The sequence below is a fragment of the Candidozyma duobushaemuli genome, assembly GCF_002926085.2.
Source record: "Candidozyma duobushaemuli strain B09383 chromosome Unknown A_B09383, whole genome shotgun sequence".
Lineage (NCBI taxonomy): Eukaryota > Fungi > Ascomycota > Pichiomycetes > Serinales > Metschnikowiaceae > Candidozyma > Candidozyma duobushaemuli.
The window spans coordinates 301,671-319,678 of NW_020289901.1; the positions used below are offsets into that span (position 1 = coordinate 301,671).

The window sequence follows — 18,008 nt, forward strand, 5'->3', positions numbered from 1 at the left end:
AGCGGAATCGGGACAATTCCAAATCGTCTCCTGAATGCGCCCCAGAGCAGTTCCAGCAGCAAAGATAGCAACAAGCCCCGCTGATGTAATGATCCCCTCTGTGCGTTATCAGCTGCGGCGGGCATTCCTAATCTATTTGAAAAATATTTAGCAGATTGTGCTTGTTCCAAGAAATACACCCAAAAAGTTCTCTTCCGCAACCGTCCACTGTCAAAATCGTCAATAGGAGGTGTGGCCCTTTTCGGTAGATTCTCAGATAATGTGGGGTTACTCCGAGGTGCCGACAGGAGGGCACCCTGCAAGGCGGATTGTACGATAAACTATGCATTGTTTCCCGCGAAAAAAAAAAAAAAAAAAAACAGGGTGGGTCAATGCCTGGTCCCCACACTGCCTGGTACTTAAGCAGGCCGTGCCCACGCATATTTTTCGTTTCTGGCTTTGGCACCTCACAAATCAACTTTCGACTTTCTGGTTTCACCGAATTCCTAATTTTCGAGAGAAGCAGTCATCGCCAGCAAGGCCCTGACGCGCACGTGATTATTCCTGACTCTGGCCATCTATTCAAGCCATCCCTCTGCTCAATACCTCATCCGCCACCCACCACACAAAACCATGTCATTGAGATCTTTGGGCCTCAACTCCACCCTCAACAGAATCTTTGCCAAGTCGGCCGACAATGCAAAGTCCGTCGAGACCGTACTCAGCTTCCGCAAGCACCCCCAGGAGTCGCTAGCCAAGATCATCACCAGGTGTGACAAGGAGATGGGGGGTCTGTCCACCGTCAACTTCGACATTGACGCCGCCTCCGGTGCTGGTCACTTCCACGGCTATCTCAACCTCGACTTGCCCAAGGGCAACCCGGAGATCACCCGTCTGGGTTACTCCATGTTCCGCACCCGGGACCAGAAGGAGTCGTGGTTCTCCGGTGACTCGTACTGGGACTGGTCCCAGTTCAGTTCCCTTGTGCTCAGAGTTAAGGGCGACCGCAGAAAATATTTAGTGAACATCCAAGCGAACACTCCCTTGGTGACTGACTTGTTCCAACACAGGCTCTTTTTGCACCACCCAGGCGAGTGGGAAACTGTGGTGATCCCATTGAACGACTTTGTCATGACCAATTGGGGCATCATCCAGGACGGATCCGAGCTCAACAAGTCAGAGGTAAAGACTGTTGGCGTCGGTTTGTTGGACAAGCAGTACGGTCCCTACAGTTTGAAGGTTGACTGGGTCAAGGTCATGACCGGTGCTGAGGTCGAGAAGGTTACCGACATGTCTCGTGCGGAACGCTTGGCCTTAGATCAGCACAACAAAGAAGAAAACCGCAAGGACATGGAAACAAACATGCCAACGGGGAACGGCGGTAGCGCTCTCAACACTCACAAGTACGATGAGCCCAAGAGCACCGTTATCTAAGCTCCCCACATTGTTGTTTCATCTCCGATTCTAAAGTTACAGGAATGTCCATCGAACTGCTGCGGCGCAACAGGCACAGTTGTTTCCCCTGAAGCCGGCACCACCCACCAGATGGGCCTTCGTGTCGGTCTTACATATCTATTCATTATACGGTACTTACTTTGGGCTTTGTCTGCTGTTTTCACAAGCTCTGCGTAACCCCTAAAATCTCCACATATAGGCCCAAATACATGGCAGATTTTTTTCACCCTTTCCCCTCTGTGTATCTATAATTGATAAGCGTTCTCCACACTTGAGTCCCCTCTTTGACTGCAAGGGCAAGCCCTCAACTCACGCACGTGACCAGAGCGAATGTGCCAAAAGGTTACCCGGCACAACCACTGCGCGGTGCCCATAATTTTTCGAGACAAAAAATTTTCATTTTTTTTCTCTATCACTATCGATTATCAAAAATGGCAAGAGGCCCGTATGTCACATCTACCCTTCAATTTGAAGGCAGATAACAAGACAAATCAAAGGTTTAAGTTCGGCTGAACTGGAACCAGAAAATACCGCATGTTCTTAGAACTTTCAGTCGGTCTCCAGCCAGACTACGTCTGGCCCGGAAGGGAGCCTTGTCTTGATAATCGGTTGTTGGTCGCAGTCAGGGTTGACGAAATGAGATGAGATGGGAGGATCGGTGATGGAATCCCCGTTCTATCCAAATTTCTTTCCGCTCTCGTTGAGCTCATCATCGTTCATAGGGAAACCTCTGGCCTTCTGGCTGCACCCTCACCGATTTATCTGCCGTAGAGAAGATTCTTACTAACAGTTCAGAAAGAAGCACCTTAAGAGATTAGCAGCTCCATCCCACTGGATGTTGGACAAATTGTCCGGCACCTACGCCCCAAGAGCCTCTGCTGGCCCTCACAAGTTGAGAGAGTGCTTGCCTTTGATCGTTTTCTTGAGAAACAGATTGAAGTACGCTTTGAACGGTAGAGAGGTCAAGGCTATCTTGATGCAGGAGCACGTTAAGGTTGACGGCAAGGTCAGAACCGACTCCACCTACCCAGCTGGTTTCATGGACGTCATCACCTTGGAGGCCACCAACGAGAACTTCAGATTGGTGTACGATGTCAAGGGTAGATTCACTGTCCACAGAATCACCGCTGAGGAGGCTTCCTACAAGCTCGGTAAGGTCAAGAAGATCGCTTTGGGTAAGAGAGGTGTTCCATACGTTGTCACCCACGACGGTAGAACCATCAGATACCCAGACCCATTGATCAGAGCTAACGACACCGTCAAGATCGACTTGGCTACCGGTAAGATCACCGAGTTCATCAAGTTTGACACTGGTAAGTTGGTCATGGTCACTGGTGGTAAGAACATGGGTAGAGTTGGTGTTATTACCCACAGAGAGAAGCACGAGGGTGGTTTCGACTTGGTCCACATCAAGGACGCTTTGGAGAACACTTTCGTCACCAGATTGACTAACGTCTTCGTCATTGGTGACGAGGCTGGTAAGTCCCACATCTCTTTGCCAAAGGGCAAGGGTATCAAGTTGTCTATCACCGAGGAGCGTGACAGAAGAAGAGCTCAGCTGGGTTTGTAAGCATATGTAATATAGAACGAATTATTTGGGAAGAGTTGTAGATCGAGGCCATGAAAGCGGAAATTTCTCAAATCGAAGCACTAGGCGCTCGACCGATTTTTTTAAGGTTTGGCAGGTAGATCGACGGAATTGCACGCTACTGGCCAACCTTTATATCGTTCGTGGAATTTATCGATGTTTCATGGAATTCAGCCTCGAATTACAATTTTCACCTCGTGGGGTTCAAGATCCAACGTAAAGTCCAGCTCCGCGCACTAGATTGATTCAAAGACAAGACGTCATATTCTCTCTGTCATGACCTCCAGATACAGAGTAGAATATGCTTTGAAAAAGCATAAGAGAGACGAATTCATTGAGTGGATCAAATCGCTTTTAGCAGTGCCCTTTGTGCTCCATGCTGATTTGGAAAACTATGAGGAAATCTATTCAATACAAAAGGAGGCGGACAAGTTCCTCGAAATGCACGAGCAGACTCTCGCCAAAACGTGCAAGGAGAGATATATGGAAGTGTTCATGGATGTCGAGAAATTGATCGATAGCACCCGCTACTTGGATAGCTTCCACAGTGGCGATGGCATCTCTCGCTCTAGATTACGGCAATTGGTACCTTCAGTAGGAAGGTTTTTCACAAGATTGCCATTGAAGGAGGCGTTTGAGATCGAGGATACCAAGAAGCTGATTTCCAGAAGACGTCTTGTGTCTCCTTCCTTCAATGACGTGAGATCCATCCTCAACACGGCCCAGGTTTTAGCACTTACTTCACAGGCTGAAGAGGATTCAAGATTGAAACTCATCACCTTTGACGGTGACGTTACGCTTTATGATGATGGCAAGTCTCTATTACAATCTTCTCCTTTGGTCGACTGTCTAGTTGAGCTTTTGGCTCACGATATCTATGTTGCAGTTGTTACTGCGGCAGGGTATCCTGGAGAATCGGGCGCTTTGGAATATCATAAGAGATTGCCTGGTCTTATCGAAGTTTTGAGAACAACGGATCAGCTTACAGACAAGCAGAAGAGCAACTTTTTGGTCATGGGTGGTGAGTCGAACTACTTGTTCCGTTTTGACGTTGCGAAGGGAGGTTTACAATTTATCGAGGCCGATGAATGGTATCTTCCGCTCATGAGGGCCTGGGATGCTGACAAGATCGTCCACATCATGAACGCATCCTTTGACCACTTGGTGCACTTGCAGAAGAAGTTCTCGTTGGATGATGAGAACAAAACTACAATCATTAGAAAGGAGCGTTCCCTTGGAATCATACCAACCAATGGCTACAAAATTCTGCGTGAGACACTTGAAGAAATAGTGCTTTCTCTTCTGACTCGATTGCACGACATTCTCTACGGTGCCAGTCCAGCTTTGCCAGATGAAAGCCACCACTTCACGTCTGTGGTTGCAGGTAACAACGATAGCGATTTGCGAGTTTGTGCTTTCAACGGTGGCTCTGATGTCTGGGTGGACATTGGAGATAAATCGCTCGGAGTTGAAGCTTTGCAGCATTACTTATGCAAGGACTCGGATATGCCGGTAATCTCCAAGAGCGAGTCCTTGCACATCGGCGATCAATTCGCATCAGTGGGTGCAAACGACTTCAAAGCTAGACTCAGTGCTTGTACTGTTTGGATTGCCAGCCCGAAGGAGACTGAAGAAATTCTTTTCCATCTCATCGAATTCTTGACTGGCGAATCTACGTTGGCAAATTAAGCTACAATCGCTCGCGAACAATCCGTTGGTGCAATACAAAAAGTGCGTTATGGTCGGAGATACAGGGCTTCACATGCGGCATAGTAAATCCTTTATTATACTTCTTGGTTTGCCACAATCTCTTCTTTACCCTTCCAATTGAGTTATGGCGCCTCGTTCCGAGTTCTTTGACCCGGCCACTGGCCCCTACTATGATCCTAAAAAGGATAGAAGAGTCGCCATCGTTACAGGTGGAAACTCAGGTATCGGCTGGTACACTGTTTTACACCTCTACCTTCACGGTTTCATTGTCTACGTCGCTGGCAGAACTGAATGCAAGGTCGTGAAGGCTATCGAAGACATCAAGGCAGAGGCTGAAAAACGTGTCGAGGCTTATACGGACGACGAAAAATCAACTAGGGTTTTGGGTTCGCTTACCTTCATCCATTTCGACTGCTGTGACTTGTCGTCTGTCACTGCTTGTGCTGACGAATTTAGTCAGAAAGAGGACAAGCTCCACGTTCTCATTAACAATGCCGGTTTGATGGCTGTTCCTTACGAGGAGACCAAGGATGGCTACGAGATCCAGTATCAGGTAAATTTTGTTGCTCCATTCTTATTCACCATCAAGCTCTTGCCAAAGTTGAAGACTGCTGAAGTCGATGGTTCCCCAAGATTGGTGATGCTACTGTCAGTCGGCCATAGGACCACACCAAAGTATTACGATCCTTCTGACAAGATCAAGTGTACTCCTAACTTCTTGTTCACATGGATTAGATACGGAGCAGCGAAGACTGCGAACATTCATTTCACTACCAGGTTGGCGGAGCTTTATCCCCAGATCACTTCGTTGTCCGTGCACCCTGGTGTCATTGTGGAAACCGAGCTCTTCAACCATTGGACAAACTTGCCTTTGCTTGGCTGGTTCTACAAAGGTAGTACGGTTGTCATTGATAAGACCATTGGTGTGAAGAGTGAGGAGGGCTGTTTGGCTTCCCTTAGGGCTGCCTTGGACCCCGAGGTCGAGAAGGAGAACGGTGGTTATCTAGAGACAGGTGGCGTTGTGACAAAGCCTTCAAAGATCGCTCAGCAGCAGAAATACATCGACAGGACCTGGGACTATAATGTGGAGGAGCTCAAGAAGAAGGGTTTCTTGACTGACTCAGACATTTAAGCTATGATAAACACTGAAAGGAACATTCCAGTATATGACTCAAAATTTAATTGTGCTTCTACCCTTTTGTAAATCGCTTCAACTTTCTATTCATCTTTTATTATAGATGTCTCAACCCTGGCACAATCTTGTCGCAGCTTCGAAAATGTCTCGAACTAGCGACATAGTGTAGCTGCGAAATAAGAGTTGTGGATCGAAAATCACGACTGATAACCACAACCTTCTACCAAATACCCTCACTTACCTTTCCCAATCCAACTTATACGTACAGGGCAATCATTCCTGAAAAAAAGCCTTGCAAAATAAGCTCGGGTCTCATTATTTTTGCTGACGGGGCTGTCAAAACCAGATCTGCTAAACAGCCAAAAGAGACCTCCCCAAATCTTCGTCCAACGAACAAAAATCCTAAAACTGTTCCATTTATCAATTACCCGTTTTAAAATCCATCTATTTATTTTTTTTGTATGACCGTGGAACTATCACAGGAGCAGGTCTCAATGACCTCTGAGAGGCTTGGACAAGATGATGCCTTCCAAGACTTCCCAGGCATCACTAGCAGTTCCCACGAGTACGAGCTTAATCTGCTGGAGTCTCTCACATTCCTTTACAACTTGTTGTATGACGACAAGTCCACGTTGACCAAGGCGGACATCCTCAGCATACTTAATTCTCTCAAGGAGAGGGAGAACGAGCTACCGTTTTCCTTCGACGAGGTTTGGGGGTATATGAATATCCAAGGCGTATGGATGCCTCCAAGTCTCCGAAACAAATTCTACAGTGAAAGATCGAGAGTTGGCAGTCAACTGTGGTTCAGAAACAAGCCTACTTCCAGACAAGATGCCATGAACGTAAGTACAACAGCTATTATTCCTTCGACACAACTAACATTTGCAGAACGTTAACCTACTATCTTACCACACCAAAACGGATTTTTTCAAATTCAAGAATTTCTTCAGCAAGTTGAAGAATCACATTACGCATTTCCAGCTCCGGAATCTAGTCATTTGTGGAGAAAACCTTCAGAACGGAATCTTTTATCCGTCCTCATACTATCACGACAATAATCTTAATGTCGTGTCTCTGGAGAATGCAATCTCGCATCAAAGTCTGGATACTTTTCACAGTTTCTTTAAGATAAATCGCCTAATGCCCGACGATGAGATACTATCCTCTCAGGAAATGAAGCTAGATTGCCTAATAGATTCAAGGAAGCTCCCTCTCAATGCAAATAGTCGAATCGCTTCCTGTGCATGTTCCAACAGACTATTGGTGAATGGAACTTTTGAAGGTGGCTATATCTTGCTGGACATTTCTGATCCCAAAGATACCAGATTTTTGGGAGAATATACCCTTACAGGCTCCGCGGACGGTATCACCAATCACATATGCATAAGCAAAGATGACACAGAGCTTCTAATAGCCTCTAACGACAAATATCTCAGAATTATTGATAATGAGACCGGAACGAAAAAGTCTAGTTGCAGACTACCGCTTGCTATAAACTGCCTGGCGAGCAACCCAAGAAACCAAGCTGAATTCATAATGACTGGAGACGATTCCCGTGCCTTCATAATGGACAAACGAACCCTTCGACATGATTCATTCGAACCTTGCATTCTGTTCACAGGCCACAAGGACTACGGCTTTGGATGCGATTGGTCTCCATTAGATGAGAATCTTTTACTTACAGGTAATCAAGATGGGACAGTCAGACTATGGGATAGGAGATATCCTCAAGAAAACCTCTATTGCTGGAGCAGTTCATTGGGTTCACAAGCGTCCGTGGTTCTGGACGATTTCTCAGGCGGGCCAGTGAGAAATTGCAAGTTCAGTTACTACGGATCTCATGTCATATGGGCCGAGAGCTTAGACCATGTTGGCGTTGTCCAGGTGTCTGACTTAAAGAAAGAAAATGAGGAGGTACACTCCAGGGTTCAGTCGATCGACTTCATCGGCAAGTGTATTGGCCTCAACGTATGTCCTGTGGATTCAGGCAAAGGCGAAGAACTCATCATCGGTATAAATGATTGTCCTCTTGGAGGCGTGTTGAGATACCTGCTCGAGGCTACCGACAAACCATTAGACTTTGATTTGATGTTTTAGACTTATAGATGAACTTTGAATAATGATCACCACATATCATCAACATTTTCAGATACCTGTAGCTGGCCACCGACTTCTTTTAGTAGACTATCAAGCTTGGTTACCTTTTCAGATGTCTTAGTTATCGTTCCAAGAACCCTCACCTTATTTCGAGCTTTAACGATGGCTTGCTCGTACAATTCCACCTCCTTGTCACCGTTGGTAGTAGGGATATCACTCACAAGCTCCTTAAGCTGTTTGAGATGGTTTTGAACCGCTTTCGAGTCATCCTTGCTCCAGATCTCAATGAGTCCTTGAATGTATCCTACCACCAAGAACCTCTGGAAACCCGTTTGTAGACCATAGGCTTTACCCTCTAGATGATTGTCTTTCACCGACTGATCCTGACCTTCAGTGTAACCCTCCTCGTAATACTTCTCTTCAAGATCCAAAACGCCGTCTAGCGTGATATCAGCCATTCTGTGGGGTATGTGGTTGTGAGATCTCGAGATGAGCGATGCGAGTTATACCCAGTACTAAGTAACTACATCACCTTACTCCAAACAAATGGCCGAGGATGAGGAGAATGGCATAGAGTATTACGGCCGTAAGAAAGCTCACAAGGAGCTTTTCAATGGCTATGACTCAGACTCCGAGGGGTATGGCGAAAGCGATTCCGAGAAGGAAGATAAGGAACCAAGCGAAGATGAGAAGAAGGACGAGGGAAAAGACGACGAAGACGAAGACGACATGTTTGCTAGTGACAAGGAGGATTCCAAGCCGGCACGGTCGTCAGGATTTGATATTGACGAGTTTGAAAGAGAGCAGGGTCTAGGACAGTATGACAAGGAGCGGATACTGGAGGACGAGGAATATGTTGATGAGGGCCAGGCAGGCATTGATGTCCAAGAACGACAAATGAACTATCACAATAACATAGAGGCATTGGATGGAGCCGTCGAGAAGCCAAAAGATGACGTTCAGATTGAGGCTTTCAACCTTCGAGAGGAAGCCGACCTGGGAATTCTCGATAAAGACTTGAATTACATCCCAAAAAATGAAGAAGAGGAGACAGAAGAGGCTTGGCTAGCTGACATTAAGAGCTCCGATATAGAGAAAGCCAAAAAAGCACAGCTTAAAAGAGAAGCAGGCTTCAAGACAAAGACCACTAGGCCCACTGGGGTACTACTATCTCTAGTGATCAACTCGCTAGAGCCGTCTGAAACACCCTTAGAAGCCTTAGCGAGGCTTTCACCAAAAAAGAAGAAAGGCAAGCGCCAGCCGGTTCTGGAGGACGAGAAGCTACGAAAGAAAAAAGTTTATGATGTTACTGGGGCTTGTGATGAGCTCATGAACGAAAAAGGCATAACGCAGGCGCTTGAGATGAGTAGGGAAGAGCTTATGCGTCACTACAAACAGGAAACTGGTGAAGACTTTGTCATAGACAGGGGAACTAAGCGAAAGGCTGATTCTCTCGACGAAGAAACAGAGGACTATGAGCCAAAAGAATGGGAGTTCAGGTGGAATGGGGAAGAACAGATACACGGCCCTTATTCTGCCTATGAGATGAACTATTGGAAAGAGTCCTACTTCAATGAAGATGTGGAGGTCCGAAAGATAGGTGAAGCAACTTTCAGGCGAATGAATGGCGACGACTTCTAACAATCATCATTTATTTCTCGGATAAATAATTTTGAATAGGAAACAGGATTTCACGGGCCACATCGGAGATTACAGACCAGCTTGTATCACACTTCCAACGGATCTTGGGACTTAGAATATCCAGGGCATACGTTCTCGTTATAAGTCCAAGTTTGACCAATGTAGAAAGCTGAGTGTTGATGTCAACGGATGGATTCAATGTGAAGGTGGCAAACTCGTGCTCCTTTCTCGCTATCTCACGTTCACTTAAGTCATGGTACAAGTTCATGAGCTCCAGGTTATTTTGGTTGAAAGACTTTGCCTCGTTTCTGTAAATGACTGAAAGTATGGCTTTGAGTCTCTCCAAATCAAAGAATGCAGCTGAAAGTAATCTGGAGTCGATCTGGCTTTTTGTTATGGAGGACTTTTGTGGTGAAGCTCTTGGCTTTTTCTTGAGCAGCTTTAAACGGGAGAAATGCTGTAGATCCAATTTTTGATCCACATAGGATGCCAAGTATGATGCAATTAAAATGAATTTAGAGTGGTATGGCAAGTCAGCCACGGCAGAATCTTCGGATTCGCCTTCCTGCTCCTGCGTCGCATAGCTTTCGACAGAGCTGCTCGTTATCATGTTGTCGGTGTACAATTGATTTCTTAGGTCACGGTAGATCTTGAGAATCTCATGAGGTTGATAGCGACCTTCTCTTACCGGCTCCTCGAATTTAGGCCAGACCTTCTCACAGAGGTTGAGGAGAAGCGACACATCAGATCCGGTGAAGTCAAAGAAGAGATCCACGACGAGCTTAGAGAAAACAGCCCAAAACTCTCGGCTTGCGTCCGCACTAACGCCTGGCAACAGATATAGTTGCTTCTCTTGTAGGATAATTGTGAGATCCTCCCTGCTATAAGTTTTGAAATGGACTCGAGGGACGCCAAATGTCAGTATAACTTTTGGGATATCGTGTGATATGATGTAGATGATGCTGAGGTTCTTGATGGTTGACTGTTCATGGAGTCTGAGAAAGGCTGCAAACAAGTCGTCCGTGGGATCACAACATTCGTCAAATCTTTCGAGGACCAATGTATGTGGCTCATTGTAGTTCGTTTCGGTGAAGAATTGCTCCAACAACATGAGGAAATAGGCAAAGTTTTCACAGAGCACTGATGGTCTCGCAGCCTCAAGGCCTTTGTACATGTACTTCTGTTTGTATTCATTAAGATCCACGCCACTATCGTTTTTGATTCCCATCAAGCATTTTTGAAGTAAGATCTTGTGGGTGAGACACCTGTCACAGTCAATCACTGTCTTGTTGACTCGTGGCTGGTCTAAGTATTTGAGGACTGTGTGAGTCTTGCCAGAAGCTTTGTAGCCAGAAACAATTAGGTTTGAGGATGATGTTTGGACGTCACCGGTGACAAATGCTTTTAGAAGCAGCAATTCGTCATCCCTGCCCTGAACGGTGATATTTGAGATGGGCATCAATGGAGTAGGATGCAACTAAACGCGGTGATATTAAGATGGGTGCGAATCTACTAGCAGTGTTGATAAATATGCTATGCGATTTATTCTATATGAAAAGATATTAAATGAGCTCTTCTACGAAATCTCTGAGCATTTTGAAACCGTAATGAGTGGAAACGTTTTCAAAAGTTTTGAGTCGTTTTTCAAGTTGCCCAAACTCGACTGTCTCAATCCATTTGCCTGAACACTTGCAGTACTCACTCATGTTCTCGCCCTTTATCTTGTGGCACTTGTCACACTGGTAGTCCTGGGTCAAGTACTTGGCGACAATCATGTTGAGCTGGCGAATCAATTCCTCTTCCAAGAAGATCTTGTTGTACAGCTTCCGACAGTTTGGACATGACCAGATCTCTTTCTCATCATCTCTGCAGAAGTCAATGTCGCTCAAAAAGTTACAGTAGTCGCAAATGATAGTGGATACCTTCATCGACGCACTAGGGTTCACAAATAAACTTTCTGGGCTGAATTCTCTGACATCAATAGCTGCAAGAAGGTCGCGTCTCAACATTCTTACCTCGGTATTCCTCTTCGACGATAAACCAATGATTGCACAGAGGAATTTCACCAATTCGAGGATCGGGTTCTTCAACTCAAGGTAGGACCCAGGATGGTTAGGGAATTCGTATTCATGCTTCATTTCAGGGTTCAAGATAGACTCATTCTGACGGCGATAAAGTTTCTCGATTCTCCGTAACAAGGGCTTTCTGAAGACCTCGATAATCTCACTGCTTTGGAAATTTTCTGAATCCTCTTCTTCCTCCTCGGCAACTGTATCCTGCTTATGTTGACCCTTGAGGACGTGAGCTAGTTGTGTGATCCGTTGAGTTCCCTTCTGAGTACCTCCAAGTAGCGTCTCACTCTTATGCTTGACAAGAGCATCCAAGAAGATGAAAAGCCAATCATCAAAATCGTTTTGGAATATGACGGGCAAAAACTTCTTGATATGCCATCTGCTTCTCGGAACTAACGTTTGAACGTCATCATTAGTGATTGTGGTACAACAACGTCCAGCGTAATTGTACTCATCTAACCAGACTAAGATGTCCCAATAGCGAACGATTCTCAAATCAAGGAAGTTGAACAATGGTTTGGATCTGGTAGCATTTACCAAATACTGGCCAAATGCGTAGGAATTCTCGACCGAAATCTTCGTTGTCTGAATGATGATCTTGTATCGGGAAGCGAAGACAATATTGACGTTCATTCTCTTGAACTCTCCGACAAGTTGCAACAAAGCTTTCGATGTGAGATTGTGGATATGGTTATGCAAAGTGAAATCATAGAGCTTTGAGTTGGACAGATGCACCCATGAGATTATTGTGTTCATCATTGCATCAGCATTCGCGTTGTTCCTCACGGCGTCGTCCCACCAATTCTTCACCATCGTTTTAAGAATTGTCAAAGCAGCTGGGGAGAACGCGTCCTGTGCCATCGTGGAGCCGTTGTGATCACCTCCCACAAGTGAGGTGTCGGAAAGGTCAGTCCCTTCTGCTTCGTTGATCAAGGAACTCGTAAGAATAGAATTTATTGTCAAAGTCCCAACTTCAATTTCCAAGGAAGCAGTTTCGTAAATTTCCGGATTGTTGATGGGCGCAAACTCATGGTTGCTAACATTTCCAACTCTGTCGTTCTCAAATCCACCCTGATCAGGATAGGGATTTTTGGACCACCAAAGCACAACATTGTTCTCAGTTAAGCGTCTTGCAAACTCAATGTCGATAAGGTATCCCATCTTCTCGACCTGTAAGTTACAAAGTGGTACCTTGCCGTAGTTAGATAACGAGATCATGTTCTTGAGCCATGAAGCAACCAAGAAGAAGTGATTCATAATCCTCTTTGTTATGAGGAATTGCCAACTTAGTGCTGGTAATGAAACCTCGCTAACTTGCATTCTGATGGTGGGGAAATTAATGCTTGGATCAAGTAGTCCCAATACCTTATCACAGTAAGGAGATTGAATTGTGAGCAAGGCTTTATTGCTCCTGCTTTCTTGGAAACCTCTTAGTGACTTGTTAAGCTTCTTGTAAACAGCGGCAGGCGTATGATAGTATGTCGTCTCAAATTTCATTTCAGGTTTGTAATCGATGATATTGTAGAGTTTGGCAACCTTATCCTTCTTTGCCTGGTAGACCTCTTTGTATACCTTTTCAAGGTTTACTGGCAACTCCTGGGCTCCACTTGATGGTTTGAGAATCATGATCGATGCGTTATCATCCCAAGAATTAAATAAAGCGAAGAACTCATAGCTGTTTGTCATAATGTGTAAGACATAAATGATTTCCATGTTGAACCTCTTCAAGTACGATTCCTGCTCAACCTTTATCAAATCCTTCATACCGAATCCATTTTTCAAGCACTTACCAAGAGCGCCCACTTTGGTATCATCAAAACGAACTGAATGACCTAAATCTATGATAGCCCGATCAATTGTGTCAACCTCCGACTCATAAATGCCCAAAACCCTAGAGTCGTGAAGTATACTATCGACATTGCTCATTTCGTCATTATAAGTCTTCTCAGACATCGTGAGCTTGTAAAGATATTTGCTATCGTGGCCATTTGGTAAAATAGCATTTGACTTCTCGATGCTCACATGAGGAATGATGAAATGCTCCGGAAGCTTCGTTTTGAAGGAAACGTAGACTTTCTTTGGAATGTGGAAAAGAAACGAGTGTACTTTGCCACTGGATATGACATAAGCTCTAATAGCTCCGGGGTTCAGAGCATCTGGCTTATACTCAAGAATTTCCCAATCTGTACCAGCCACCGACGCTGCCTGTTTTCGAAACATGTTACCAACAGAAGAACGATGAGATGATTCCGAATTATCACCAAAAAGCTTTCTCCTGCGCTCTCTGTTTTTAGCTTGCATCAGCCATTTCGCTTTCTGGTAACTCAAAAACCCAGCGTAGTCTTCTGTCATAGAAGGACAAGGAGCATTCAATATAGCATTGTTTCTTTCCTCCTCTTCAATTTGTTGAGCTTGCAAAGCTTGAGCATGTCGTCTCTTTCGAACAGTTACCTTGCCAATCTTTGATCGAGGGTTGCCTTCGTCGAGCTCACCAAAATCTTCCATGTCTTTGATTGCCTTCGTTTTCAAATCATTCGGAGTAGTGGCCAGAAAAAAAGTTCCAAGTGAAGATTGCTTTTTCTTGTCGGCCTTAATCCTGATTCGCTTCTGTAACCAATCTGGGTGGGCAACTCTGGGAACAGGGTTAACCACATCCTGTAGAGCTGCTGGTATAGTAATAATCTTCTGCACCACCGAAGCAAGTCTCTCTTTGTAATACTCCCAGTCAATGACGGAACGTGGACTGAACTCCTTAAGGTTTTGATCTTTTAGCCACTTTTTGAGATAAACCTCCTTCTTTTCAGATGAGAAAATAGAGACGGGAATTGCTCTATCTGTGACGGGACTTCCGAAGGGCTTGGCGCTGATAATGTATTTACAGGCGAGACCGGCATCCTTCACCATTTCTTCACCCAAAAACTCACCCAACCTTATGGCAGTTGTAATTGAAGTGGACTTCTGGCCACTATAAGCAGACAAAGGTTTACTCATACTCCTGTTTTCGCAAATGAGCTCAATTAAATCTTCGTCCTCGAGCATTCCTCCTTTTGTATCAAGAACATCCAACCAATTATTCGCGACAGTTGCCACGGCTTTGTAGCAGTTATCTAAGGTATCACCTTCTAAGAATAGCTTGAAAATGTCTGACTGGAAGTTTTTAATGAGCTGAAGTTCACCTCTCCTTTTGAGCTCGAACCCTTTCAATTCAGCGAGCGAGCCATCATGGTTGAAAACAGCATACCTTTTCTTCAAGCCTTTGCCTTCTTCTTTCGACGTTGGTAATACCATAGCCTTGTATGGACCATCGACCTCAAAAAAGATGGAGTTTTCCGATCGAGTCTCATACTTGAATGTGTCTTTATCAACCAACTCTTGGTACTGATGGTTCGTGAAGCGTTGATGAACCAAGTAATTCAACATGGAACATGGGTACTCGAGGAAAATCAGTTTGCCGTCCTTGCATTTTAAACTGAAGTTCTCGGGGAATGATTTTGGCAAGATACACCAAATTCCGTCAGTGTCCAATTCAAGCGGCCTTCCGATTCGCTCAACCAAGGACCGAGCCATCTGAATAATGGTTGCACCAGTGAGACAAGTGATACCAGCCATCTCCATGGAATACCATCTTGAACCCTTTCTCATGACGTAACCATAGAACGAATTAAGAATAACCTTATGAGCAAGCTGAAGAGAATCATACAACACCACCATTTTCTTGGCCTCGTCCTTGGAAATTGCATCTTTGCACTTCCCAGTCTTTCCCTTCCAGACCTTAGCCAACGTCTTGAATTCGTAACGACGATCTCTGAAGTTTCGAACAGTGTTAACATAGAAGGGATTCTCACGTTGACAAACAATGGCCTCTCTCGTGATGGTTTTAGTTTGCTTGATTCTATTGTACACCTTTCTCGAGTAGTCGGACACTCTTTTCTTGATTAACAGAGCTTGCTCCGCGTATGGAAGTTCATCAAAGGTACGCTCAGGAAGCCATGGTCTAGCACCAGGAAATGATTCGTTTTGTAGGCCTCGCTTCATCATGCCATATTCGTTCATTTCGGCAGGGAAAAACTCACCACGCCATGCCCAGGGTAGTCTTCTATCACATGTTTTGCCTGGTCTATTGAAGTCACATGCGGCACAATCTTCCTCTGTCTTGATAGAGTCCGGCTGCAATCTGTTGGAGGTCATGATATTTGGGTACATTGAGGCAACGTCAACGTGATAGATCAATGGATTCTCGGTTCGCTTAGGGTTATTCTTGAGCTCCTCAAGCTCGCTTCTTATCTGATGATATATTTCTTCGAAGTTCTCAATATCATCAAGAGATTTACCATTCTCGACTTCCACGCAAAATTTAATAGAATTCCTGAGGTCGTGAAGTAGTTCGTCAATTGCTTCGGGCTTCACATTGAAGTCAGTGGCAATATCACTTCTGAAAACACCAGCTTCAAGAGACTCCACATGACCTCCAACGTATGTTTCTGATTCGAGAAGGTGACCTTCGTAGAAACGCTCAATAGGATCGGTGTACTTGTTAGGTAGAAGGATGTCTTTCTCATATGCCTGAACCATTAACAACATTTCACAAAGAGTACCAGTACCCTTTCTTAAGACCTCATCAGGATTGAGTGGGATGATGGTGCACAAGGAAAAGATAAACGGATGCACATACTTGAAGTAAAGATAATATGTTGCCACGGCATCGGAAACGGAATACTCGGATAACAACTGAGGCTTTTCAATAGCATATGGGTACATCAATTCAGGATCCAACTCAGTAGGGTTGTAACCCAACTTGGCTGTGGTGACAGCTTTCAAACCTTGAGACCCTTGAGGCAAGTAAGAATCACGCTTGACCCAGCGAAAACAATCCATATGGACACAGTACTTCGACTTGTATTCGTCGTCATTGTCTTTTGCAAATCCGATTTCCTCAAACATGTCAAGTCCGTGAAAGTTGGATCTATTCTCGACAAAAGGCCAATCGAAGAAATCACCGTTAAATGTTGCAATGACGGTGGGACGAACATCTCTGATATGCTCATAAAAGCGTAGAAGAACATGCTTCTCGTCTGGCTCGTTGAAGATCGAAAATTCACCAGGGTATTCAGGCTTCGGCGTGTATTCGAAGTCCTCGATATCCTCAGAGATGATTTCACGGTTGGTTATAAGAAATCCCTCTCCATCGATCATATACGAAATCATCATAATCTGATCTGTTCTCGAATCTGGAAATTTAAGGGGAGCCTTGGTGGTCTCAATATCGAATGCCATGACCACGGGATCGGCAAATGCAATTAAATCGGTATCTTCCTCGAGTGTGACGACACCGTGTTTGGCGAAGACATTGTACCATTTACCGACACGAGTTGCCTTGTCGATAGAGACTCTGACATGATAAGGCACGTCATACTCTCGTATGTCGTCGATGTACGTCAAAGGGTCAGCAGATCCTTCACTCTTATTGAACTCTTTGTTCGTTTGATAACTTGTCTGACCTCCATCAATATTATTGGAGTTATTGAAGTTGAGGATCTGAAACACGTCTCTCCGGTCGCTGTTTTTCTGGTTCTCTTTGATGACTGGACCGAGGAGACGTCTGGCACCTAGAAGGTCTGTGACGTTGTGGAAAGTAAGTCTGATGACAGTTCGTTGCAAGCCAACAAGATGGTTGGGTAATTTGAGATCATCCTTGACTTCTCTAGAGACAGACTTGACATTGAATTGTTCCAAAAACCTCTTCAATGACTCTTCCACTTCCGCCTCTTTACCAGGCGAGACTAAAAGAAAAAAGTAAGGATCGTATTGAATTGTCGCTTTAAATGAGCCACCTTCAGCATCCAAAAAATAGTAGTCAACGCCTGAATAGCCTGGGGCGTAGTCTTCAGTGGGCACTGTGGTTGAATGCATGTTTATAAGCCAGCCCTTTCTAGGTTTGTTGCCATCCTGATCTCCATGGTCAAATCTCTCAAAACCCATGAGGGCATCCATGTCGTCAATTTTCTCGACGAGGTCTCTCTTAGATATGGCATCGGTCAATAAAGGGTTGGGTTTCTGTGGTTCTGACTGATCTTTGGATACCTTATACTCTGTGACAACGCTTTTTGTCAGTTGAGAGTTCTTCACAAACCTCGCAGAGGTTGACCCTTTGAATTGGGAGGGTCTGGACATTGTGAAGACTGGCAGAGTATGTGAGTCAGAGAATCAAAAGTAAACTAGGGTGGTATGCATTGCGATGGCACATCTATACACGCGTTGTGAGACGCGAACGAAAGCGTACAGGTACAACAACCAGACGACGCTTCCTCACTCAAACCTCAGTCAGGTG

The 18,008-nt window shown here is 45.0% G+C and overlaps 8 protein-coding genes across 8 annotated transcripts; 6 read left to right on the plus strand and 2 right to left on the minus strand. All coding sequences in view use genetic code 12, as the record gives it.

The window, feature by feature from the left end:
- Window positions 1-612: 612 nt before the first annotated feature.
- Window positions 613-3,004, plus strand: CXQ87_000137 (40S ribosomal eS4 domain-containing protein; the record flags this gene model as incomplete). Its single annotated transcript, XM_025478720.1, has 2 exons — window positions 613-1,404; window positions 2,225-3,004. 2 exons carry the CDS (start codon window positions 613-615, stop codon window positions 3,002-3,004), a joined length of 1,572 nt encoding a protein of 523 aa, XP_025338193.1.
- Window positions 3,005-3,298: 294 nt separating this feature from the next.
- On the plus strand, window positions 3,299-4,711 carry ISN1 (IMP 5'-nucleotidase; the record flags this gene model as incomplete). The annotated part of the gene is made up of 1 exon (XM_025478721.1): window positions 3,299-4,711. The coding sequence occupies one exon, from the start codon at window positions 3,299-3,301 to the stop codon at window positions 4,709-4,711; it is 1,413 nt and encodes a 470-aa protein (XP_025338194.1).
- A 145-nt stretch (window positions 4,712-4,856) lies between these two features.
- Window positions 4,857-5,864, plus strand: CXQ87_000139 (uncharacterized protein; the record flags this gene model as incomplete). The annotated part of the gene is made up of 1 exon (XM_025478722.1): window positions 4,857-5,864. One exon carries the CDS (start codon window positions 4,857-4,859, stop codon window positions 5,862-5,864), a length of 1,008 nt encoding a protein of 335 aa, XP_025338195.1.
- Window positions 5,865-6,328: 464 nt separating this feature from the next.
- On the plus strand, window positions 6,329-6,766 carry CXQ87_000140 (uncharacterized protein; the record flags this gene model as incomplete). The annotated part of the gene is made up of 1 exon (XM_025478723.1): window positions 6,329-6,766. One exon carries the CDS (start codon window positions 6,329-6,331, stop codon window positions 6,764-6,766), a length of 438 nt encoding a protein of 145 aa, XP_025338196.1.
- A 244-nt stretch (window positions 6,767-7,010) lies between these two features.
- On the plus strand, window positions 7,011-7,967 carry CXQ87_000141 (uncharacterized protein; the record flags this gene model as incomplete). Its single annotated transcript, XM_025478724.1, has 1 exon — window positions 7,011-7,967. One exon carries the CDS (start codon window positions 7,011-7,013, stop codon window positions 7,965-7,967), a length of 957 nt encoding a protein of 318 aa, XP_025338197.1.
- Window positions 7,968-7,993: 26 nt separating this feature from the next.
- CXQ87_000142 (ribosome biosynthesis protein) lies at window positions 7,994-8,425 on the minus strand (the record flags this gene model as incomplete). Its single annotated transcript, XM_025478725.1, has 1 exon — window positions 7,994-8,425. One exon carries the CDS (start codon window positions 8,423-8,425, stop codon window positions 7,994-7,996), a length of 432 nt encoding a protein of 143 aa, XP_025338198.1.
- Window positions 8,426-8,513: 88 nt separating this feature from the next.
- CXQ87_000143 (U5 snRNP complex subunit) lies at window positions 8,514-9,608 on the plus strand (the record flags this gene model as incomplete). The annotated part of the gene is made up of 1 exon (XM_025478726.1): window positions 8,514-9,608. One exon carries the CDS (start codon window positions 8,514-8,516, stop codon window positions 9,606-9,608), a length of 1,095 nt encoding a protein of 364 aa, XP_025338199.1.
- A 69-nt stretch (window positions 9,609-9,677) lies between these two features.
- On the minus strand, window positions 9,678-17,851 carry POL2 (DNA polymerase epsilon catalytic subunit; the record flags this gene model as incomplete). The annotated part of the gene is made up of 3 exons (XM_025478727.1): window positions 9,678-9,711; window positions 9,740-11,085; window positions 11,189-17,851. The coding sequence occupies 3 exons, from the start codon at window positions 17,849-17,851 to the stop codon at window positions 9,678-9,680; spliced, it is 8,043 nt and encodes a 2,680-aa protein (XP_025338200.1).
- Window positions 17,852-18,008: the final 157 nt, after the last annotated feature.